The sequence below is a fragment of the Pezoporus wallicus genome, unplaced genomic scaffold (genome assembly GCF_028554395.1).
Source record: "Pezoporus wallicus isolate ANWC-B61680 ecotype Strahan unplaced genomic scaffold, APGP_CSIRO_Pwel_v1 contig_9123, whole genome shotgun sequence".
In the NCBI taxonomy this organism is placed as follows: domain Eukaryota; kingdom Metazoa; phylum Chordata; class Aves; order Psittaciformes; family Psittacidae; genus Pezoporus; species Pezoporus wallicus.
The window spans coordinates 283,231-300,637 of NW_026641571.1; the positions used below are offsets into that span (position 1 = coordinate 283,231).

At 47.7% G+C, this 17,407-nt stretch overlaps 1 protein-coding gene across 1 annotated transcript in view; it reads right to left on the minus strand.

Moving 5' to 3' along the window:
* The window catches only part of PKP1 (plakophilin 1), a 43,140-nt gene that overhangs the window by 20,228 nt on the left and 5,505 nt on the right, over positions 1-17,407 (minus strand). Inside the window, exons 2-3 of the mRNA XM_057424455.1 lie at positions 15,376-15,476; positions 5,332-5,756 (exon numbers count right to left, since the gene is read on the minus strand). Of these exons, the coding sequence (XP_057280438.1) occupies positions 5,332-5,756; positions 15,376-15,476 (526 nt within the window). The remainder of the gene's footprint in view (positions 1-5,331; positions 5,757-15,375; positions 15,477-17,407) is intronic.

Below are 17,407 nucleotides of genomic sequence, written 5' to 3' on the forward strand. Positions count from 1 at the left end.
TAGTTAATGGAAAGACATAGGTACGTCCAAAGAACAGCCTGCCCTGTGTCTTAGGCATTTTTCCTAAGACAGGAAGACCTGCCCACTGAAGATACCTCTGCCACTGCTGCTATATGGGAATGACAGACCACAGTCTGGGACTGGACCTTAATCATTGTCTAATGTTAGCTGAACCTCGTTCCACTTCTGTTTCTATATGAACAATAAAACATCAGTTCATCATATGATTTTCCAAGTTTGTAACTTTATCAAAACTCCAGGAAACTTCCATTGTACTTGCAGCATGGGAGCACAAAACTGGAAAGACAAAGCTTAAACTAGAAACTAGAGAATCTCAGAAATCTTTGGTTTGGATCCAGGATGCTGTGATTTTTCACCTAGTCTTTTTCACGCTCCTGAGACACACAATAGCGCAATGGAACCAGCATACGGAGCACCAGAGGGACCTCTTTTCTTTATAATTTATCCAGTTGAGAAAAACCCCTCTATGAGGTGCACTTTTTATGGGAAAGGACATCCGTTATTGGTCCAGCTACTCAAGGAAGGCAATTTCCTACACATCCACTACATAAGAGGGCAAAATCCTCCTTCAGCATGGAAAAAGGACACATCCGGGTCCAATTCTGCTTGGGAAAAGATGGGGAAGGTTCCATTTCCCCTGCTGGCTCACCAACAGAAGTTCACAGAGGGTGGGAGGTCGTGCTCAGTCATGCTGCCTCAGTTTCTCCTACTGAGAACATAATCACCATGGCAAAGCCCGTGCTAATGGGAGATCGTTCATCAACCGGTCACGGATATTCCCAACCAGATCTACACTGTGAGCACAACAGCCTGCTCCAAGACAAATTCTTGGACTGTGGCCATCTCCAACCTGGGCCCATGTGCCTGGTAGGAAGAGCTCCAAAGGTTGTTCTTCTTCCACAAGAAAGAAGCAATCAGAACAGGGAGACACCTCAATTAGAAATGATTCAACAGGAGACAAATTAGATGATTAGATTCAGGCATGGAAGGGAAACAAACACTTCAGAGGATCAGTATCACAGAAAGGCAAATTCCCTGATTTGATACTAAAGCCTTTTGTTCACTTTTTATTAGCAGATTGGTTTGTGCTAACCAGATCTAAGCCTCCATCCTGGTTGTTGGGGCTACAATTCCCAGGAGAGGAGAAAGCCAGAAAATGCTAACAAATTCCATCGTTCATTAACAAAATCAGAATGAAGACACTCAGAGTGTCCAGCGCATCCAAGACTTCCATAGTCAGGCCACACTGGAGCAAACCCAGTAGCCATGCTCCATGCCAAGCAGCCACATCCACCTCTGGGACATGGTACCAAGGTTATGATGCCACTGCAATCTCAACTGGAGCTTCCCCTCAGGCTTTGCTTAGTGCAGAGATAGCAGGGAAATTGGGCACACACACTGAACCAGGGAGGAGGGGATCCTCTCTATGTGCAATGATATAAACCCTGCCAGGGCAGCATCACTCACAGCTCCACAGCAATTGCTCAATGCACAGAGAACACCAAAGGGAAATGCATCCACATCTTAAAATAAGGCCAAAGGTGCATGTGGTATTATGGGAGACAACACACAGTGTAGGTGTCCATTAGTGGCTCCTGATCAGTATCACCAACTGGGGAATGACTGCAAGCATCCCAGCTCACCTCTTCATCTTCACAAATAAGAATACTCTGAATCCTTCACAAGAGATGAGATTAGTGTGGCCTCTCTGCAACGTCTCCAGCTCAGACATCTGGCTTTCCCCTGGAGTTAACCAAGGGGCACTGACATTGCCACTGCAGAAAGCTGCACTGTGGCAAAAAGTGAGTGCTGCTCATTGAGAACTGCCTTTGGGCAGGAGCCACCAGAATAGCCCATGAACTTCTGAGCCCAGAACAGATGCATTGAGCTTGGAAATGTTGCTCCAGATATGACATAATGCTTACAAAGGTTTAACCCCCTGAGCAGTTAGTGAGAAGTATGTCTGGAAGGGACATCAGAAATTCCCTCTTCTGCTCACTGGGGCAGGATCATAATGATGGGGTGGTGGAAGAGAATATACTTCAGGAGGAGGTTTCTCAAAGCAAGTCAGTACTGTTTAACCTCCTGATCTGAGCAAACAGTGCAAAACAGACTTCATCACCAGAACCAATACTATGGGATGAGTAAAACCCTACATCGTGGTTTAGTTTATCGTAGAATCATTGAATGCTTTCTCTCTAAAAAGATTCAGGTGAACTACTCATCAGCTAGCTGGAGGAAAGGTGCTTTCGGCAGCTAGAGTGGCTTCTGTAAGAGGAAGAACTCTTCTGAGAGACAGTTATCAAAATGACAGCTCTTCCATGCCTGACACAGCCAAAGCCAGTGCAATAAATGGAAGCAATCACATAAGCAAGAGTAGTTCCAGGAATCAAATAGCTTTGTGACCAATCTACAAATAACTGAACTATCTGCTCAGTGCAGAGAGTTTGGCAGTGCTTGCATGCTCAGTATTTTGATGCCTACACCCCACTCTCATGACCTGGGAATGTGCGTCCAATGGCCCCTTTTTCACATCATCCAAAGGGGTCAGATCTGTAGCACAGGACACTTGAGGTGCATCAGTCTTGAACCAGCACTGACACTGTCCATAGTCACTGCATTACAGAGGAGTTCTGCATCACAGACAGCCCCAGTGGATTGCATGTCCCACTGAAATCACTCTCACAGCAATGGAAATCACCCCACTGGATCCCTGTGGAAACTATCTATCCTTTCCTTGTGCTCACAGTTTGCTAACCTGCAGACAAGATACCCACCCACACAGGAGATTTGCAGCGTGAAAACTGAACACAATATTATCCTTGTTACAAAGGCAAAACCTCTACCCAAAGAACTGCTAGAATAGGAAGAACAGAGCCCCAAACAGGGAACTACCAGCAGCTATTACCCAGGTAAGCCCTCTTCCTGCATGCAGAGGTTAATAATGGGATGCCTACAAGCAACCCTCTCCCTGCCCACAGATCAACCTACCCAAATGAAAATCAAGCTCTCCAAGTGCAGAATCCTCCAACCAGAAACAGTCCTACACAGCAAAAAGAGCCCAGACACAGTCCTAATCCATCCCTGGAGGCCCCTTCCCCATAAAAAGCACTCTACAGACCAAGGCTAACAGCGACCTGCCAGACACCCTATTACAAGGGCTAATGGCCTTCCAAATAAGTACTGTTTTCAAACAGGATAGCTCCTTAGTATGTTTACAAAACTCGTGCCAACCTCGTCCCCTTCGAGTCAAGAGCAAGAGGCGCTTGTACAAGCCCCCTCCAATGAATGCAGCTCTGGGGGAGCAGGGGGTGTGCACCAGCCAAATCAGATTTACTCAGGGGACACAGCCCCAGCTGAGCCTACCAGCGACGTGAAGCCCGACATTTCCACATCAGAACCAGTTCTGCCAGATGAGCCATGCCCCGAGCCAGAAGTGTATAAATGGAGCCACTCCCTAACCGAAGGGCAGCCGGCACTGGAGAGCGTTCCTCTCACAACAGCAGTTCTTCTCTTCAGAAAATGCCATTATTCTTCAAGTGACCTTTCCAAAGCGATGGCCAAGTCTATAACCAAGAGCACTGTGCAGTGCAGAGCTTGCTTTGGACAAAGCCTAACTTCTGAAGAGCGGCATTTTCCCTGGGCAGAAGGGAAGTTTAATCATTTTGCCATCCCTCCCACCACTCTTTTAGTCAGAAATTCCCTCGAACAAGTTACTTCCAGTTTCTGTAACGTCTGTTTCCTGCTCCAGAAGGATTACAAAGCTTCTGAAAGGAGCAAACCAACGCCACCGGTGCTCTGAGTGGGCCTGGGTTAATTTTGCATGTGTTAAACACGGAGTAACCGGGCACATGGGAAGCTAAGGTTTCATGGCAACAATGCTAATGGGTGAGTCACATTTCTTAGCATACACGCTCTGGACATCTACTCAATACAGAAAGAGGGAGGCTGAGCAGAGAATGAGCAGAGAAATCTGGAAATCAACATTTCCGTGTGATAAAGGGTATGACTTGGCTCACAGTGATGACTCTGAGGCAGGCTTTTCTCTGTAGCTACATCATGCCTTGGGCCAATGGCTCAACAGTCTCAGGCTTTTGGTGTGAGTTAGGACAAAGCCTATGGGCCCAGTTAATTGGCCTCACTGTTGTACTGCAGTGTGTAAGCTCTCTTTTGGACTAGGGACTACCAGGAATGGGCTCAGGAGCTTCTAGGGTTTGTGTGACAAGCTGCCATGTCTGGCTGGGCGTTGTGATAACCTCTGCATTGGTGCAGAGCAGGCCCGGTGTGACAATGATGCAGCAACAGCAGTGCATTTCAAGCCACACAAACCAGAGTCCTCCAAGACTGCAGCTGTGCAGACCAAAGCTCTTCACAGATGGAGGCAGAATACAGTTGGTGTTCCAGTGCCGGCCGGAGGCAGCGTTGCTATCAGCATCAGGGCAGCTTTGAATCAACACCACTGCAATGCCATCAAAACCCCACCAGGTCTCTTTGTCATGAGAGTTCTGCTGCACAGATACATCAGCTTGGGGCTGTCTGAGCTCACTCGTGTGTTTTACATGCCCTGCTGTTGTAGGCAGCTTTTACAAGAAGGGACCTGATGCTGGGACATGAAGGACCATCCTCCACCCTTGCACAGTTCCTAACCCCAGTGGGACCGGATGCTTTGGACAGGAAGGAACTGAACAGCTTCCATTTCCTTCTCTTTCCTGGACAGATAAATTATTCCAATTGGGGGTTTTATTTCGATTTCTGACCCAATTATTTTCTGGAAGCCAAATCAGACCTTTTGATAGAAGCAAGGGCTGGGTGGAAAGAGAGGAGTAAATACAACTACTCAGCATGTTCTCAGCTCTGCTCTGAGTCAGACCCTCAGGAACCAACTCCTTCAAAGCAAGCTGATATTTTTAGGTTGGTTTTCTGCCAAATCAAAGCAGTGTGACAGCAGGAGAGGCACCTCAATTGCACACAAAGCTTCCTCCTCTTCACCTCCCCACCCTCAGCTTGCAAAGGAGCTGTCAGCTAATGCCATCACAGAGACTGGGGGATCATCTTGCCCAGCATCACACAGATAGATACACTGAGCCATATTGGTTTCCCTCCATAGCCCATGAAAAGGAATGAGCCCTTTAAGACTGTGACTCATCTGACCCACTTTAGACTCTACTGCAGGATGTGATTAAGCACGGTGTGCACTGGTGAGCAGATCTCCAGTGCCTATACGGTAGCTCAGATGACTAGCTCGGGCGGGCAGAGCTCCACAGCAGATGCCTACATGCACTCAGATTCATCCCGTCGCAGCAGACTTACTTGGAGCCGGACTGAGCCTGTCCATAAACCATGTCCTGCTTGCAGCTCATCATGGGTTGGGCATAGACCACGTCGGGTTTGTTGCTTGAGGGGCAGGAGAGGGCTCGTGCTGGCATTTTTTTACTTGTCCTGGTAGTTCCTTGCTGGGTGCTGCAGCTGCTGTAGATGCTCTGGCGGTTCAAGGTTGCCTTGTGCTCTGCCCGGCCCCCGACCTGGCTCTTCCTCAGCGTGCCCCGGGGTGGTTCGCAGTAGAGGTCGGGCTCGCTACGGCTGCTCTTGATGTTGGGCACAAAGCAGTAGTCGCTGCCGGCCCTGGCGGGGCTGCAGACAGCCTTGCTGTAGTGCTTGCCCCCCCAGCCCTCCATCTGGCTGTACGAGCTGTAGCGCCTGTTCTCCACGTCCCGCTTCAGCGTCCCGTTGTACAGCTGGACAGTGGGAAAAGAGAGGACAGAGAAATTAGGCAAGGACGGAGCTGCAGGTTGACACGGACAAGCCCACTCCTGTGTGAGCATCACCAGATTCCCCCGCCCCAGGTCTGTTTGTGGCCCAAAATTGACAAGAGGTAAATTTACAAGCGAACGCTTGCAGAGGTGCCGAACTCTCTCTTGAAATGTGGGGATACTGAGTGATCAGGAAATGGCATCCAGCAGCTTTAAAACAGAATTGAAAGCTCAGGCATGACCCCGGCAATAAACAAAATGCCTTATTTTATAGAATCATAGGATCATGGTCTGGTTTGTGGTGGAAGGGACCTCAAAACTCATCCAGCTCCAACCCCTGCCACGGGCAGGGACCCCTTCCACTGGAGCAGCTTGCTCCAAGCCCCTGTGTCCAACCTGGCCTTGAACACTGCCAGGGATGGGGCAGCCACAGCTTCTCTGGGCACCCTGTGCCAGCGCCTCAGCACCCTCACAGGGAAGAGCTTCTGCCTAAGAGCTCATCTCAGGCTCCCCTCTGGCAGGTTAAAGCCATTTCCAACACACGGGGTCTAACCCAATCTGTACTTAGAGGGGCCCACATCACATCTCTTGCTATCACAGTGAGTGATGCCTCATTCTGAGCTTCCAGCGCTGCCTGCATTTGTTTTTAATTTCTTTATGCTATTTTGTTCCCCTTCCATCTCTAAGTTCCTTAGGAAGGGAATAAAGGGAGTGAAAAATCACTAAGGGGTTGTTGAATCTCATTCTGCCAAGAAACAAGTGGAGACAATGAATATCTGCTTATGAGTTACAAGGTGTCTGGTATCAGTTCATGTAATGGGATGTTCAGAGAACAATGGGGAATATTGAGATGACTAAGCCAGTCAGTAACAAATCCCAACTACAATTAATCCAATGAGAAAACAGCTATTGCTGCCTGCTGTCAGTTCAAGGTATCTTCACCACTTCACCAGAAGCCATCCAGATTTGCCCCACGTACACCAGGACTGAATCCCACATTCTTTTGCAATATTAAACCTTCTGTCACCTGGAAGCCTGTAGGGTGGTATTTGAGTGAAAACCAAGTCATTAAGGTGTGTACTCCAGTAAGGGAAACAATAGAGCTGTTTTAGTGCTGTTTGCCCCATGATATTGAGCTCTTTCTCCCTCAGCAGATCTCTGAGACGTACAGCAAACAGGCATGTAAAAGCCACCCAAAGGATCCCTTGGGATGGGATTAAAATAGTCAACACCAGCACCTTATTATTTCCATGGAAACAATAGTCTGTGCCTGGTGCAATGGTTATGTCACTGGAAAATATCCATCCTTCCTAACCTAGAAACAACACATGACAAAGCCATTGGTGTCCTCTGCATGCTCGCCCTGAGACCCGCTGCTCTGCTCCGGCTTCATCCCAGCGCTGAGCACACTCAGCATCATTCCTGTCTAAAGCACTCTGCAGCATTGTTATTATGTTAATTAATTAAGCCCAATATTTCCATTAACACACTGATCTTCAGGAATGCAGTGAATCCTCCCTGCTGCATCCCAGAGAGCTGCACAGGTAACGGCTGAAGACCTTTCAAAGGGGTCACCTAGCAGGCATGCCATCTGGGGAAGAAGGAACCCTTTAGTCCAGCTACACTGGTACCCAGGTTGCTCTGTCATTTGAGCACCAGTCTGAAGCAGTTTTCATACTTTCATTCTGCAGGTTTGCATCTAAACAGGTGAATTGCTGGAAGGGGAGAAAAGAGGAGCAAATTCCCTTTGCATTTACTCCAGAGGACACAGAAAAAACCTGTTGGTTCTGCAGCACAGCCGGTAACAGGTTTGGTGCATCCTGTAGAGCTCCCAGGGACTTGGAGGAAGCATTTGCATGCGATGAGAAGAGCAAGGATGAGGCAGATGGGTACACGTGATGGGTCTCGGGGGGTTCCCTGGCACCCAGGAAAGCCCACTGGGATTCCCAGGGTGGCCACACATGGAGGTTCTCTTCCATCCTGGTTTTGAGTGCAGCACGCATGCAGAGACCTCTCACGAAGTCTTGATCTACCCCACTGCAGAAGAGCATGTCCTAAGGGTGACACCATTCTCACTTTGAGCTTATATTTCTGGGTTCAGAATCCCTTGGGACAGTGAGGGATGGGACAAGCAGGAGGGTGCAGGAGGGACTTTGCTGCTCTGTGGATGGGGAACCCACTCCCAGGGCTCACTGCGGGCTGGAGGACGGAGCAGCAGCTTGTTAGACGTGAGCCCTGTCGTTTTCCCTTATGAGTCAGTATAAACTGGGATTATTCTGTAGGGCTGTCAGAAGCTTGGCAGAGCTGTGGAGCCCCTGGGCATTTGCTGAAACCAATTCAGCTCACCATGGAAGAGCCAACTTGTTATTTATCTAAAGCTATTGTTTGCTCTCCTGTGTACTCACACGGGCTCTCCGCCAGCGGAGCGGGTGAGGGAAGGTGTGAGGCTGTCTGTGTTTACAGATAGAGAATTATCAATTCTCTATTTCCTGCTGTGTTTTATGGTGGTGTGCAGCATTGTCCTCTTCCTTGCCAGCCCCGAGAGGATGGGTGAAGCAAAGCGACCGCCTGTTTGGAAAGACACCTTTCTGCAACACAGGGAGCCCTGAGCAGCAAGTCAGTGCAGGTCCTGGCAGGGCGGGGAAGCCTTTTGCAAACTCATGGGAAAATAGTTCCCGTGTGATGTGAAGCTCATTACCAAAGTCAGTGCATGACTTTTATTGCTGATTCTACCAGATGCTTGGCTGAGCCCATTTTAATCTCTTTCAAGTGGCACGGACCTAATTGGTATCTTAGAATTCCTCTTTGCAGCAGGAGGCTGATCCAAAGCCTCCAAATCAATGAGGAGCCTCCTGCCAGCTCCAGTGGATTTCAGACCTGCTTGCCAAATAGCCTCTATGAACCCTTGCATGGATGTAGCTGACCTGGTTGCTTCTTGATCTCGGCAGAGCGCTGCGTCTGTGCCTTAAGAGCTGCTTTCTCAGACTAAAACCTGTGTCCCCATTTCAGACGTTCACCAGTCTAAGTCAGAGACCTCCACGTCTAAGTCTGGAGCAACCATGGCCAAGAGAATGGAGTTCTCCTTGTTGTTATCTGTCTGCTGGATGCAGCGATCAGTGAGATAGGACGCACAGCAAGGGAGAAGCAAGGCACTCTGCTGTCTGGAGAAGCGGTGACTGTCTGAAGGTGAAGGTGATGCTATTACATAGTCTGCGGTTTAAAGAGCCACCTGACAACAATCTCATAACTTTTGCTGATGCCATTATGTGTGGAGGGAGCTCTCCCTATGCAGAGCAGCATTAGTGAAAGGAAATAATCAATCTCTTGCCTTCAAACCTCATAAACCGCCCAGATTTCCTAACACCCTGGATTGCATTTGCCCTCTGCTCGGGGGTGTTTGCATGGGGCAGGTGGGCCAGGTCCACACCTCCTCCCTTTAGGAATGCACAGCGATGCTGGAAAGGACAAGGAAGTCCCTCAAAGCAGGGTGGAGACAGAAAGCAGCAATTCCCTCTGCACTGCAAGATCTAGAAACCATTATAGAGGAGCACAGGCTGTTACCAAGACTTCTCCCTGTGGGACTCAAGAAGTCAGGGCAGCTTGGTAGGTCTCTTCTTTCAGCCAGAGACCATCACACACTGGTGGTGCTCTGCACTGGTAGGATGCAGGAGGATGCTCACGTGCAGCCAGGCAACGCCAACATCCTGAATTTTACCCTGAACTTCTCCTCCCTGCTGTGAAATGAGTCTGTATGATTGAGGCCAAGCCTTGGGAGCCATTCATTCATATTAAAACAAGGAGAGCAGGCACCAGGAGGAAAGCCAGCAAAGATGAGCACTGATAGCACAAAGGCGCTCTTACCAGACCCAAGGAGTAAGGGCTTTCCACCACTGGCAGCAACAAAACCCTGCCTTTAACTTGACAAGAATTTGTGGATGCCCAGTTCTCAGCCTGCCATATGGGACCACTTTAGGAACATTAATTGGAATATCCAAGAGTCACACAAGACAGATAAACATAAATAAATCTCATTAACCTCTTATTTCAACTGGTGCTAGAGAGAAAGTCAAACCGGCATTATCCCAACCATGACAGCAAGCCCATTCCTGGCTTTTGTTTAAGAGGAAAAGTCCCTCTCTCCATCCTGCTTTCCAGAGAAGCAGAAGCACAGAGGCAAGGCTTCTCTGGAAGCCCTGACAATCATGCTCCAATCTCAGTGCTGCCTTTCCACGTCGGAGGCTCTCCCAGATAACTGGGTGTTTCTGACTTGTGCATCTAAGGACGCGATCAGTTCATTACCTGGCTCTCATTTTTTCCCTTGCAATTTGTTTGTTTCTAGAGCAGCAGACAGAGAGAAGTAAAGGACTCCGTATAAACACGTCAGGAGCAGGTTTCTCCCAGGCTGGAGGGCAAAGCGCAGGCAATGCAACATGACAGCGTCCCACCCTGAGTGATGGGTGGGGAGAACTCTCGATGCTGCTTGCGAAACGCCGTAGCTGCTGCCTGCTGCACACTCCATTGCAGGGAGAAAAATTGCAAAACCAGCACATATATTGTTTATCTATTTCTGAGCTGCTCTTTCCCACCTCTCCCGGGTGCTGCTTTGCCCTATGCTTTTTCAGCAGGTTCCTGGTGCAGCTGAGATTTAAGGCTGGATGGTTCAGCTTGTTCTGGCCAGGGAAGGTGATGTCCAACTTGTACTCCAAAGCATAAACCCCCTTGCAAAACCTCACAGGGAGGTGAGGGTCTGACCGAGCAACGATGTGCAACAACTATAAATCAGTTTTCTTTGATGAGGTTGCCCAAACCATTCTATTTTGGGGATTCTTTTAAACTCGAATGTGTCATCACAGCAAATGACAAATTTTGTCCTGGAATCCTTTTGGAACAAGCTCCCACTGATGATGACAGATCTTTGTCCACAGAGGCAAAGTCAGCCAGGGATGGCAGGGAGCGTCCCCTTCTTGTGGAGAACACCTCTCATGCAGATAATGCATTTGGGAGAGAAAGCTCTGTGACTTTCTCCCACAGAAGACCTTTGTTTAAGGATCTACATAAGGTCCCTAGTACAGAGGGATCACCATAACAGCCTGAAACAGAAGCCAAGCTGTGTGGCCAGTGCAGAAGAGCCCAAGACCCCAGCAGTGATGCCAGAGGAGCAGTGGTGAGCACTGGTAGCCTCGTAGCCACTGGTCCCTGGCCTTCATGTGCCAGGGTTAGGGTTCTAACTGCTTTAATAAGACCAGCATCAGACATGCTTGGAGACATCAGACACCTTGAGTACTGTGTCCAGCTCTGGAGTCGTCAGGACAGGAAAGACACAGAACTGTTGGATAAGGTGCAGAGAAGGGCCACAGAAACGATGAGAGGGCTGGAGCACCTCTCCTGTGAGGAAAGGCTGAGAGCATTGGGGTTGTTCAGCCTGGAGAAGAGAAGACTCCAGGGTGAACTTACTGTGGCCTTTCAGTTCCTGAAAGGGCCTATAAGAAAGATGGGGAGGGACATTTTAGCAGGGTCTGTTGTGACAGGATGAGGGGTGATGGGTTTAAACTAAAAGAGGGAGATTCAGGCTGGATGCAAGGAAAAAAACCTGTACAATGAGAGTGGCAAAACACTGGCCCAGGTTGCCCAAAGAGGTGGTGGATGCCCCATCACTGGAGGCATTCAAGGCCAGGCTGGATGTGGTTCTGGTCTAGATCAAGAAGATGTCCCTGCTCATTGCAGAGGGGTTGTACTAAATGAGCTTTGAAGGTCCAGTATTGCTGCAGGTGGGAATTAAGCCTCAGAGGGTCTTTGGTGGTGGCATGCATCCTGGCTCCACGTACTGCCTTCCCTTGGTTCCAGCCGTTCCAGTAGTTTCCAGCAGGTGGGATTTGGCTGTGCTTGCAGTTGGGGTGAACAGCACACTTGCTGCAACCCAAGGACATCAGACTGTGACCATGGCTCTGAGCCCAGCGCTGAACCCCCATTTCTGGGGTGGCATTGAGTTGTCAGAGTCAAGGATGCAGTTGATGCTGAGATTTCTGCCATGACTGCAATGCTTTAGGTGTCCGGTTTAGCTTACTTACACTTCCCTCAGGTTTGTCAGTGTAAACTGTGGTCACACTACTTCCTGAGGGACCTCAGGCACTGCTCAGGCCTTACATCAGGGCATAGCAAAACCATCTCCTCTGGGTGGATGGCTTTGGCAACTGGTGGCCACTCCTAACTCACATCATCAGTAGGGTCACAAATGTCTCTAAGGGTCTTCTGGGTTCAACAGCACCTGGATTGAAAGATCACCCAACACAGAGAGCGTTGCAGTCACTCATGTCCCCATTACTGATTCCCACTGTGGTCGCTGTGCCGATGGGACTGGACACTTCAGGCCTGAAGACTGAGCCATCCCCTAACAAATGAACCAAGGAAACACTGCAACCAAGTGCAAACCTGCTGCCTTCAGAGAGCCTTTTCCTGGAGTGGTCCCACTACTTCCAGTGCTACCTACATTATAACAACTCATTGCAGTGCTTAGTCACAGTGATGGTGAAACGAGGCACCCTGCAAGAGGAATAAACACAAAATAGTCTTTGTAAATCAGAGATCTCAGTCAGAAGTGTTGACTGAGCCTCCAGAGCTACCATTTCTTTTGCTCTAATATTTGACTGTCAGTATCGTAAGGTTGGGAAGAAAACTCCAAAGCAAAAAGCTTGAGGTTTCCAAGAAAACACAAAGCAAAACAAAAGGAGGAAGTCGGGAATACTGGTTTTTAAGAGCTGTGGGTGAGACAGGAGACCTCCTGTCGCTCAGGGTCACCATCTAAGGCGATGTCTTAGATTAAGGCAGTCTAAGAGCAGTGTCTAAGTTGCAATGCTATGCAGCAGCAACATGGACATGGATTGCCTGTCACACCATAACTCCAGAAGTATTAAAAGTAATTTTCTTGAATGCCATCCTAGGTCAGTTCCTTGAAATACATGAACTTGCTTGTGCATCTCAAACTCCTCGGAAGCACTCACAGCACCAGCTCCAGCTGGAAAGAAGAGCAGCAATGTTCTCTTCGAACGTTGATTTGCTTTATCTTTGTTTTAGTGTCTTACAACCTGCACAGGCTTCAAACAGGTTGACAGAAGTTAAAGTTAACCCAAGGTGGAGGCTGGTCATGGATGTGTGTAAACCTGTAATACTCTTCTGGAAGAGGCAAAATGGAGGAGGTTCCTCAGTGTGGTTGGGGAGTATGATGTCTGTTAAGCTTGTTAAGCAGATTTAGGCTTGAGGTTATATGTTCCAATGTGCCAATGGCACTTGGGACTCATCGGCCCTAACTGCAGTCATCTACCTGTTAGGTGACTGCTCTGATCCAGCTACCAGTGGAAGGAGATAGCCATCCAGAGGGGTTGATTCATCCTGACCTGACAGATCCCCAAGATAGAGGAGATGAATCACCTCCTCGTACCTCTCTCTTTGTTGGCTGTGGGAGGAGTCTAGACTACTTGTTAAGACCAAATGGCTGATTTTCAGATAGACACAGTTAGGTAAGACTTTTCTTACTGTGAATCCTTCACAAGTCCCAGTCCCTTTTTCTAAAGTAACTGAGGTCCTGAAGACCTTGACCAAAAATTTCCAGGAGGAAAGGCTTGTGAGACACTTAGGTTTGGAGAAAGAGCTTCCCTCAATGGCAAACGCTGAAGAACCCTTCAGATAAAAGCCATGAGCTACGTAAGTCCATGGTGAACCAGAAGTGGCTGAACTGCTGTGTCCATCGTGTCTAACAGATGCCCTGATCTTCATAATCACCTTGCAAGCTGTTCACCAGAACACCAACATTGCTGGACTGAAAACCCAACAGCCAATGGCATTTCTAACCAAGTCGCATTTGCCCCTCTGTTATAATGATTGGGAACAAGATCAGGAGTGAACAAAATGAAGCAATAATCCTCACACCAGCAACACTAGCTGCAGTACCACCTTTCCAGCATGAGCATGAGCTGGAGGGGCAACTGCAGAGCTAGGGCTTAGCTTCATCTCTGACAAAAAAAAACCCAGCACCTAGAACAGTTTTGCTTAGACAAAGCATAATAAACTCCATTCAGGAATTAGAATATAGAAAAGCAATGTATCATTGAACCAAAACATCACAATCATAGAATGGTTTGGAATGGAAAGGACCTTAAGTTCATCCAGTTCCAACCCCCCGTGCCATGGGCAGGGACAATCATTCAACTTACGAAGCTCAGAGACTCCACCTCTAGCTCAGGAGGTCCCTCAGCTGCTACTTTCTGGTGGCCACTAAATCACTCTAGGATGCCTCACTGCCCTCTTGCTATGTTTAGACCCTTCTGAAGGGGCCTATTCCTGCCTTAGTGATGGAGACACGGCACCGGGCTGGCTGGACCTCTGCTCTGACCCATCAGAGGCACCCTTTTGGTCTTATGTTAGGCAGAAACACCACTGTCTGGGATTTAACCAGCTCAGCAAAGGACACTGAAACAAGACAACAGGCAGTCTGTAAATAAAAGTTTCCAATGCCAGTGCTCCCAGTCCTTCCTACTGAATGTGCAGGAGGCAGCAAATCCAGTGATGCAGTATCACCGCATTGAAGCAAGCATGCTACACCAAGGCAACATAAATCTTTCTGAAGCTGAAGAATGCTGTGAAGAGGCAGAAGATCTGGCAGCTACCAGGAGCAGCTTCAACCCTCTGTCTGCATGCTCAATGCCAACATAAGCACTCTTCCTGGTTCAACCCTTTGATGGTTGACAGGAAGTTGCTTTACAGTCCCAGAGTTGTTGAAGAAAGCCCTTTATTTTGCCCTCATTCAAATCCCAGATCTGTGCATTGCTTCTTTCTACTTTATAGCTAATGAAAACCAAGGAAGAGCAGAATAGGTGGAGGAGCAACACCAGCACAAGTTGTCCCAGTAGACTTTGGAGTGGTTTGGAATCATTCCCACTGTACCTAGAGTCTGTCACCAAGGATAAGACCAGGATATCTGTGGGTTGTATAAACTCAGATTGCACAAAGACAAGTGCAATCTCCCCTGTGCTTTTTCTGGCAATCCGTAATATTTTCTTCGGATTCACTATAGGAGAAATGGACCACCTCTTTTCCAAGCTCAGAGAATATCTGCAAAGGGTCTGCACTTGCATTGCAATTGGGAATAGCAACACAGTTATAATGCAACTCCCCTGATCATCACTACTCAACCACATTCATGGCAGTCACATAGGAATTTGGGTACATGGAAACAGAAAGAGAAACTCTTGCAGGTGAGCAATGGATGTGCTCCAAACTTGAACTGAGTTGTAAGAGTCTGAACCTGTAACTGACCCTAGAGAAAGCTTCAAACCTCTTGTGCCATGTGGATAATAATCCACAAAACCAAACTAGCTCTTGTCCACACTAAAATCCTCGACCACATACAATATATATAGAGAGAGTCCTCAATCACCCTCTTCCATTGCATTGAATTACTGTCTAAGATAGCCATAGCCATGCATAATCTCTCTCTGGCAAGCTTTTGAAGTGCTATGACCTTGCTACATGACTGCTCTGGCTAGAGGGTGCTTTCTGCATAGGTTACCTCAAGAGGATGCCACAGTTCCCAGATAAAAGAGTATCTTACCGGATATCCCCAGTTGCTGTTTCCTGTTTGGGTTTTGGTATAATAGCTGCCCCGGGATGTCCCATAGCCATAACCATCAGCTAAACCATCGTACATGGAACCTGGAAGTGAAAAAAGCATGGTCAGCAGGAGAAAGCATTCCCAGCAGGCACTCCTTCAGAGCACAGTGCTCTTTTCACCGGTGAGTTTAGTTCCTGAAGACAGCAGAGCTAGAAACCTTAACAGGAACACAGGAAACGGGAAGTTGAGCCGTTGCCATTGCAGACCACTCATAGGGGATGTTCATTTCAAATGAGCTCTTGGAAATTCCAGCCCTCAGACCACAAGGAACAGCCTAAGGTCTTCAGCACAAAAGACTGAGTACCGTAAGATCTACAGTGGACAAAGTCAGAGACTGGCCCAATGTCTTAGGTCTTTGCTATATGAGAGGAACTAGATGATAGTTTGTGCTACACATCCAGGAAGGTCTGAACCTGGAACATTCTTCCCTTATTCTGCCTTGGAGGTAAATAAAATCTGTCTCTTCTCTGAAGGCAAAACCCATCCCAGACCCTTTCACCAGCCCCAGCCTGGGTTTCCTGGTCTGAATATTAACAACCACATCAGCACGAACAACCTGAGCAAGGCTCAATAAATAGTAAATAACTAACACGATGGGTAAATGATGATCAAGTCTATTTAACACCTGGGGATCTGAAACAGTCAAACACTAAAAAAACCCTAATTTCACTGCCTTAGATTTCAATCTCCAGTCTCTACAAGATCACTCTGTGTACTTGTACTTTCTTCTTCTGAAAATGTATTAAGGTCCATCGCTGTCTTTGAGTTGCTGGTGTGAGACCAGATCTCAGACACATTCTGTAAAGAGGCAAGTATCTTGGACTGGGAACCATTTGCACTATTTCTCAGTGCTTTATTCAGTGTTTAGATTTACCTGTCCCAGCCCTACTAAAAGCTCTTCCAGCTGCCTCTCACCAGTAGCCTTTGGCAGTGCACTCTTTGGATCCCTCCTAAAAGTATTTTACTCAGCACTACACTCATCACTAGAAGAAAAAGTGAAATGAGTTATATCTCTTTCCATGCTAGAATTCCCTTCACCCCTTTCAGATGGTCCAAAAGAGTATAAGGTCATTTAAGTTTCATGCTCAATAATTGTGGCATCCCAAGTCCCGTTATGAGGAAGTGCAAACCCTACATTCCAATTAACTTCCAGGGGAAGCTCTGAATGTCTAACGAAGTACAAAATCAGGATGTACCTGTCTTAAGTTATGCACCTAAACTGGTGGGTAATGTCAGAAATATCCTAATCTCTCTGATTGTTCGATAAGACTCATCTCTTAGATAAACTGGATAAGCTCAACCACAAAGGCCCTGAAGCCACTCAAGGTCTTCTACAGCCACTGATCCTTGGAATAAATCTAGTTTATTGCCTAGCCTGGGGCATCCGAAACCTGTTATGGTGATTTGGTTTGTGGCTAAAAATTCTTGCATTTTCTCAGGAAGATGATTCCTGCAGATGCGGTACAAATAATGAGATTTGCTTTCTATTGTCAACAAGAAAAGAACAAGGCTGCATGGACGGCAGCGTCTGAAGAACACCACTGCATGCAGAATAAGCAGCAGCGGAGTAGTCTCACAGACATACACTTATGCAGAAAACCACAGGATCTTGTTGCCCTTAGTCTAGAGACTTGGTGGGCATTGTTCCCTATTAATATCTCTCTAGCCCTGAGAGATCTATTAAGATATATCTGCATATTAAAATCTATTAAGGCATGGATTTTCATATATCTTAATGATACAGATTTTCATATATCTTAATATATCTTTAGTTGCACAGAGCTTGCTGATAAGGCAAGGAAATGGCCATCGACATGCAACTGGAGACACAATTCAGCTGTGCCCTTCGCCTTGTGCTTCCCTCCCCACCCTGAGATTTCCTGGGAACTCCAGATCAGGACATTACTGTTGGGCTTCAACAGAAGCAAGGCAGGGCTTGAATGGTAAGTTTGGGCCAAGTGATTCACCAGGA